This window comes from Erigeron canadensis, chromosome 1, assembly GCF_010389155.1.
Source record: "Erigeron canadensis isolate Cc75 chromosome 1, C_canadensis_v1, whole genome shotgun sequence".
Classification (NCBI taxonomy): Eukaryota; Viridiplantae; Streptophyta; class Magnoliopsida; order Asterales; family Asteraceae; genus Erigeron; species Erigeron canadensis.
In genome coordinates, this window is record NC_057761.1 from 26,453,405 (window position 1) to 26,462,147 (window position 8,743).

Sequence of the window (8,743 nt, forward strand, 5' to 3'; positions counted from 1 at the left end):
TGGAGGAGAGTAAAAGACAGTTAAAAATGAAGTATGTGGTTAAAAATAACTCTTCCAAAGAAAAGGCCAAAACGTCCTGGGGAACATCTTCCCTGGCAAACATTCCAAAAGACAAATAGACCTTGAACGTATGCTTATTTTGTCATATCATTGATAACTTACTTGCAATTATATATATACATATACATATAGTGAATCTTTTGTTTCCAAAACATACAATAGTTTATCTATTTTGTGCTGTGTGCCAACACCATTCCAAATTGTGGGGTACCCATTTGCCCCTATAAACGTCCTAGCTTGGCTTTTCTTTTATCATACCTCGCAGATTTACACGAGCTCTAATCTATTCTCTCTCCCACAGGCCTTGGAAGATAGATTTGTGCAAATTTTAGAGATATTGCACCATCATTAATCAATCATCCATGCTTTGTGTCCAGAAGCTCAAAAGCGACCAAATGAAACCACTTGTTTTTGATTCTACAATCCTACAACATGAGGCCCAAATACCCGAACAGTTCATATGGCCCGATCACGAGAAGCCCAACTCCCAAAAAGTGAAGGAACTTGAGGTTCCTTTAGTGGACCTAGGAGGCTTCCTTTCTGAACGACCAAGTGCAGCCAAGGAAGCCTCCAGGCTTGTTGGCGAGGCTTGCAAGAAACATGGTTTTTTCCTAGTGACCAACCATGGAGTCGATGCAAGCCTCATAGCAGATGCCCATAAATACATGGACATGTTCTTTGAGCTCTCACTTGTGGAAAAACAACGAGCTCAAAGAAAACTCGGTGAAAGCTGTGGATACGCCAGCAGCTTCACCGGACGATTTTCTTCAAAACTACCTTGGAAAGAAACACTCTCTTTTAAATTCTCCGGCGAAAATAAATCATGCAACATCGTGAAAGACTATTTTGAGAACACAATGGGAAAAGAATTTACTCAACTAGGGTATGTGATTTGATATATATTCTTCATTGATTGTTAGTCGTTCCAAACTTGTTAATTTCTCACTTAATTGACTGTTTCTTTTTTTTTTTGGTCATCTTTACAGGAAAGTTTACCAAGAATATTGCAATGCCATGAGTAAACTCTCACTTGGGATCATGGAATTACTAGGGATGAGCCTCGGTGTAGACCGCTCCCACTTCAAGGAATTCTTTGAAGAAAACGATTCCATAATGAGGCTAAACTACTACCCAAGATGCCAAAAACCAGACCTCACCTTAGGAACCGGACCTCATTGCGATCCAACATCCTTAACAATTCTTCACCAAGATTCCGTTGGCGGTCTAGAAGTGTTTATAGACAACGAGTGGCGTTCCATTGCTCCAAATCCAAACGCTTTTGTCATTAACATCGGTGATACATTCATGGTAAGCTAACTTTAGTACTTTTCTTGATAGCATCAACTTGCATAATTAAGTTTCTTTTTCTTGATAGCATCGATCCTTATGAAAATAGAATATTTGTCATTTTCAGGCACTTTCAAATGGAAGATACAAAAGTTGCTTACATAGAGCTGTGGTTAACAACAGAATCCATAGAAAATCACTTGCTTTTTTTCTATGTCCAAAGAAGGATAAGGTGGTGAGGCCACCAGATGAACTGGTGGATGAAATGAACCCAAGAAAATATCCAGATTTTACATGGTCTAGCTTTCATGAGTTCACTCAGAAACATTACAGAGCCGACATGAATACCCTCCAAGCTTTCACCAACTGGAATCAAATAAACAGCTGAAAAATTTTCAAACCTCTTTTTGTCTTTCACATGAAACAGCCAAAACTTTCTGATAACCTTAAATTTGAATTCAAGTTTAACACTTCTTATGAACCAACCAAAAGATGATCAAGAGATTTGGTCTAGCTAGCTCTCAAGGGATTGCATTAATTATATAATAGGGCATGAAGAAAGGAATATTGAGGACCATGGTCTTATGGGAAAGCTAGTTTGGCCATGAGTCAAACTAGAAATGTATTAAGAGAAAAGGAGACAGCAATTTTGTAATTTTTTTTTGTTTTGAGTAAATATCTAGGAAATAATTTTGACTTACGATAAGCTAGTAGTATTACCAACTAGCTTTGTAAAATTGGGAGTGAAAAAAACAAGAGGCATTAATAACTACTAGAAAGAGGATCCTATGATTTATCTATTTATTTCTACTTTTTATCTATGCTAGCTATCTTATTTATTTTGTATATAATAATATTTCTATTATCTATCTATAAATCTATAAACCCTTATAAAAGTATTAAAATTAACATTAAATATTTTTTTCATTTCCATACTACCCTTTACATTTATTTTATATTTTACCCATCCTATTCCTAACTATCGAAATTATCTTTACAAATAAGTTAAATCCACAAAAATAAACTGATCTTTGATTATAACTTAATTAACATTGATCTTTCTATATATATGGTTTTAAAACAATCGACAAAATCTCATAATCTATATTTTTGATACATTATGTAACCAATGTGTTCATCCACAAAATTAGTTACTCGTATAAAATTCCGCCGCAACGTGCGAGTACTATGCTCGTACATCAAAAATGGTTTTGGGTCTTCTATTTTTTTTTTTATATGTATGAAAATTAAAATTTTCAAAAGTCCAAAATAATCGTCTTATAACATATATCCATTATTTTCTAAAATATTTACACTTGGGTTTTTTCTATGAGTAATCAAAACAAACCATAGCTAATTTTCATATCCGGCAATCACCATCATTATCAGCCGTCATTCACTTGTAACATTTCTTCATTGCCGCCATTACTATAACTTTTTTATTGCACAGTCATATTACAAGCAGGTTAACCTGTTAATGTTAATATTAATAAATATAATATAATAGACAATTAATTGATGTGATTAATTAATCGCCTACCTAATTTTGTTTTTCTTGGCGTACTTACTCTTGATCCACTAAAGAATGCTTTTTGGTTGTTAAATTTTAATTAATATATCCAACATTGGCGTTTTCAATGTATAAACTTTTTCATGTCTATAAGATTTTCACGTTATGTTACATTAAGTTATTTTATTTTTATATATGTATAAGACTATCTCCAATAATTTTGAAATGAGCCCTTAGGGCCTTCCGACAATATCGATCACCATCTTTTTTTTTTTTTCCTTTTTTTTTTTTAGGTGAATTTCGCTTGAAACTTTGTGTCGCGATTCAACAGCGAGAGGTGTAGCATACGTTATTTTAACCGGGTCCGTGTTAGAGAGCTCCCTTGAAGTAGAAATGTCTATTCCAAATACCCAATGGGGGAAAACCCCCTACCAATCCGCCTGAATACACGACGATTAATAGGGTTAAAACCCCGCCCTCTCAGACTTGAACCTGTGTATACCTAAGCCAAACCCTCATAGAAGGACTACCTATATCTCTTTATTCTCATTGTTGTATATATCATCTCTTCCTCCCAACAATCTTACAAATAACACCCACCCACTCCCTCCCCCTTGGTCCGCCGTACAAATTATGACATTTTCTCTCCTTATGACATTTTCTCTCCTCAGTCTTAACTTTCTTCATATAAAAAAAATAAATCACAGAACAATTTCCACTAAACCGAGACCACCACATGTTCTCTCGTCCTCAACGCTTTTGCCTCAAGATGTGCTACGACGTGCCAATGGCGTTTTCGAGAATGCGTTAGAACACGGTTGAGAATCGCTTTTTTGGGAGCCCTCTTAAAGGCCCTTGGATGCCCTTACCATGGAGAATATTCATGTTATATGTGAGGTATCCTTGCACAAAAGCATAGATTTGTCTCGGTTAATGACATTAAAGTAATATATAAGTATTTTTATAAAAAATATTGTTTAATAGATAAATGTCGAAATGAAATTTATAGAGGGTAAAGATAGAGTTGTAGATGAATTATATGTTTAAAAGATTTGTAATAATATGGTATGTTAATATATGGTCTAGCATATTAACAATTATATAGGACACCAAAATGCATGACGTATTCTCATTATAGCTCAGTGGTTGATCACCAGTTTTACAAGAGAGTGGAAAGAAAAGGGGCGCGCTGGCTACAATCAAACTAAAGCGCTGAAGGTCTCAAGTTCGAGACATGTCTGTATAGTATTTGGTTTAATAACATAATAAGTTTGACTGCAAAAAGGTATCCGTATATCAAGACAGTGAGTTTTGTGTCACATCTATGCCATTTGAGATGCATGCCACTCCGTATTTGAGATGGAAAGGAAGGGCATGTAAGGACAACCTGATCTTTTGTCACTTCTATACAAATTGCAAAAGAAACAAATGAGCTTTTTCTTTCCATCCATAGTTCCATACCTTTTTTCCTAAATCAATTTTGATCAATATTTTAAAAACCAGTTTTTGTTTTGACCCAGCAATTTGATAAAATATTAATTAACCATTAGATCATGAAACTGATGCACAAACATTATATATATAACAATTAAAGTTTGTTTAGCTACATCAACCTTTCGAGTTTTTTAATTTTTACCAACAAACTTTGGACTTTTCAATTTTTGCCACAACCTTTAATAAGTTTGGTTTTTAATTTGGACACCAAATTTTTTTTTTATTCATCTTTTACCCCTTTAAATCTTCTTCTCTTTAAATTGACCAACAAAGTTTGGGTTTTTTAGTTTTTGTCACTAACTTATAGTAAACTTTGGTTTTTTAGTTTTGGCAACCAACTTTTTTTTTCACCTTTTACCCTTTTAATCTTCTTTAGACCATTCGTAACTGTTCACCTTTTCACCTACACTTTTTTCTGCCAAATCAGCATCACCTTCTCATTTCATTCACCTTATACTTTTTTCCTTAACCATTCACCTATTATTTGGTCCCCACTTTTATTTAATTAAAAACATAATATATTTAATCAATATGTAAAAATGGACCACACATTTTGTCTTTTTAGATACGTGATTATGATCACCTTTCTCCCTTCATCTTCACTCATCATCTACACCCCTTAACCATTCACCCTTTTCACCTTTACCTTTCACCTACCTTTTTCACTTACCTTTAAACCATTCTTAACCATTCACCTTCTTCACCTACATTTTTTTCTGTCACATCAACATCACCTTCTAATCATCATCACCTTCTTTTTTTTCCCTTAACCTTTCACCTTCAAGTTTAATATCTCACTATACCCCACTATATCTTACAATACAACCAATCAAAATAGAACAAATAATAAAACAAAATAAACCAGACCCACCAATTTTCTTTTCACCTAGGTGAACCATTTCACCTAGCTTATTTCACCTAAGCATTTCACCAACCTACCTTAATAGTTCACCTACCTATCTAGTCATTTCACCTTTTACTTCACCTAGGCCTTACGAATGATCTTATGGTCTTATAGTGGTATAATTTTCTTATGAAATATATTTATATTATTTTATATGTAGATAGTATATATAAACAAATACGTGCACATATATATAGATCGAGTTATACCTAATATATATATATATATATATATATATATATATATAACTAAATAATTTGGCTTATTTATAATAAACCAAGCAACCAGCAAGTTGCGTAGTAGTCGAGCAGCCTATCTGTTTGAGGTTTTTATAAATCATCCTTATTGGCAGATTGTTGCGTAATTGCATGTAAGCAACGCTTAATATATATATATATATATATATATATATATGGGTTTAGTATTGTAAAACAAATATTAAAGTAAAACAAATAAGACAAGATCTTGAATTTTAAATCATGGTTAAATTGATGCACGAAGATTCACGAAGCAATGGCTGCCCGATGATTTTAATGATGCATGGTGATTTTCAGTGAAGAGAAACTTATTGTTTTATTTGTTTTACTTTAATACTTGTTTTATTTTACCTAAAACACACACACATATATATATATATATATGGGAAAGATAATCTGAGACCAACTAAAAAAGTCCAAAAATTTGTTTCTGCTTCTACTTTGTCTTTTTTTTTTTAAGTCATGCATATTAGTATGTTAATTTTATTATTTGTTATCTCCCGCCAACATCCCTAGCTGCGTGACCTTTATGTACTCCTTACTAGTTTTTCTTTTAAACACATATAACAGAGTTTTATTGCCAGACGATCAAAAAAAGTCGTTTCCGTGACAACACACGGGGATAAAATTCTAGTTCATAACAATTTCAGTTAAAGAAATACTCGTAAATATTTTTGTTGTTTTACCTTAATATGTGTTTAATTTATTTGAATAATCATATATGCATTTTGTAGCTATATATGTCGTATAACTGTTTTTGTGTTATAACTTATAAGACCGTTCCTAACGGGAGTGTCACCTCCTCGCCTCCAACATGTCACGGGGGGAAGCTAGCCATTGGCAAGCCCTCGTCTTCGTGGCTCGTCATTAGTTTTCGTCACCGAGAAGAATAGGAGAGGACGAGGAACAGTAGGGGCCCACAGACTGTTTGACCCATTAAGTAAATTATATTATATATTTGGGGGAAATGAGAGGAAACAATATATGAAGGATATATATGTAGCATTTTGAGGGCCACAAGCTTTCGATCTTTTGTGAGTTGCTGTTTAAGTGAATTCTGGGGAAATGAAATCACAAAACTAATCGGAGAAATCTTCAACGTTGCGACGCCGCCGACATGAACATTATTGGAGTGTTCGGATGCAAAGATCGATGATCGATCATAGTAATCCATGGCTCACGTGCTGCATTACATCTATTCTCATTTTTTATATGTTTTGTCTTTTCGGAATGGCAATTATATGCATGTTTTTGCTTGATCTATGAATATAATGATAGATACAGATAGATCGAGATAGACATAAAAATGTAATATAATGGTTAGGTGTGTATTGTGTATATAAGACACGTACTACGTAGGTTAATTACTACTTTATTTTCAACCTTTGAGAAATTAAATAGGAACACACTGGACTTATTGATATTTTTATATAATTTGTGTTTATTTTGATAATGTATAATTTTATTTTACAATTAAATATATTTATTTATAATATGTGTATTCTTGTTTTTTGCTTATAATTAAAAATCATTAAATAATGAGTAAGAAGTAAGGAAGAAAGGAAGAAGAGTTGTTGTTGGCATGAATGTGTCACTAGATTTAGAAATGAAGAAGAGATGATGTGGCAACGAAGAAGAGGTAAAGAATATGTCACTGTTAGGAAAGGCCTAACATATTGCCGAGGTAAAATCTTTTAACTACAAGAAAGAATGAAAGTCCCACAAAAATAAATCGTACAAATATATAATTGAAAAAAGAAAAGATCAGTAGAATCCATAGAAGCATGACAGTCTAGTTGTGATGGATTCTTCTGTAACAAGTTTGGAATTATGTTCATAATATATGATTTTTATAAATTAGTCTTACTAATTTGTCTTAATGTATGTCCTATACTTGATGCAACATTCTTCTTATCATGCAATAAACGTAAGATTAATTTTTTTAAAGTTAATTTTGATTCAGACGTGGCAATTTTTACCAGCAATTTGGTAGACATCCAACCTCTCCTCATGTAAAATACTTTGAGATGAAAAAAACCCACGACTCAAACCCGAGACTTTGGAAAAACTCATCTCTAGGGTCCGGACTCACATAGTGGATTTAGAAGATATCTCTAGCTAACCCACTTAAATGGAGTTGGTTAATTATTTTATAAGATTAATTAATAGTTGTATTCTTAATTATTAGACTTTTGATATGAAATAATAATATTTTTATACACGTTAATTATAGTCTTTTAGTATTTTACATCTTTCTTAATTATATTATAATAAAAAACGTTTAGAATAGTGTTAAGAATTACTATTGTGGTTTTGCCTTTAAATAAAAATATTAAATATATATTTGATATGATAAACTTTTAAATAAACTTATTCATGACAGAATATTTGTTCATTCAATACAAGTATATACTAAATAATACAATTATTTCAACACGACAATTGATGTCTCGCAACACAGGGCTGAATATTTCCTAGTTGAACAATATATTCATGAGTTCGACTAACTAATCAAAGTTAATTGTATCTGCACTAAAAAGTCTACGAAATCTATAAAATAACTAACATTTTAACACAAATTTTATAATAAGAGAAACCTATTTAAATATCATCTATTAAAAAGAGTTTTTTTCTAATTTTTTTTTTAATAAAAAGAATATCGTTAGTTATCATCGTTAGTTACCCGTTAAGTATCATGTCAGCATACCACATTATTAAAAAGCCCGTGTATACATCTCATGTTGCAGTTTTATCAGGATATATTGATCCGCTTCATATCTATTTCTTCGAAATCAATCAATATCTATATCCATTATCCATTTGTATATACAAATAAATTTATATATATATATATATATATATATATTTCCTATTTTCTATTTTCTTTTCTAAGATTCTTCAAATATCTTTTATCTTCAAACAATTAATCGGGGATAAACCATTATCTATGATGCACCGAAACTCCAAACAGGTAGCCGTATCCGTTTCCGAAACTCCATAGAAACGTTACCTCGTACGAAACACGTATGAAACATTCCCTAGAAATTTCTATAGATAGCGAAACGTTTCTTTGAAGTTTCCATACGGTTTCTAATTAATATCAAGGTTTTAAAGGACTTTTTCTAATCTCCAAACCCAAACATGCTATATTATATAAAATTTGATCAACATTAAATTTTTTATATTTCAAAACCAATTATTAAACACTAAACATTCAATGAGTGATCACTA

General features: G+C 32.1%; 1 protein-coding gene across 1 annotated transcript; it reads left to right on the plus strand.

The window, feature by feature from the left end:
* The first annotated feature begins 219 nt into the window (after positions 1-219).
* On the plus strand, positions 220-2,193 carry LOC122608501 (gibberellin 20 oxidase 2-like). The gene is made up of 3 exons (XM_043781607.1): positions 220-943; positions 1,047-1,368; positions 1,475-2,193. Exons 1-3 carry the CDS (start codon positions 423-425, stop codon positions 1,733-1,735), a joined length of 1,104 nt encoding a protein of 367 aa, XP_043637542.1. The 5' UTR covers positions 220-422; the 3' UTR covers positions 1,736-2,193.
* Positions 2,194-8,743: the final 6,550 nt, after the last annotated feature.

Bases quoted from the DNA above. Each gene is read 5' to 3' on its own strand.
- LOC122608501 (XM_043781607.1), top strand. From the start codon at position 423: ATGCTTTGTGTCCAGAAGCTCAAAAGCGACCAAATGAAACCACTTGTT. The intron at 944-1,046 runs GTATGTGATTTG...TCATCTTTACAG, and splicing joins AAAGAATTTACTCAACTAGG to GAAAGTTTACCAAGAATATT. The intron at 1,369-1,474 runs GTAAGCTAACTT...TGTCATTTTCAG, and splicing joins ACATCGGTGATACATTCATG to GCACTTTCAAATGGAAGATA.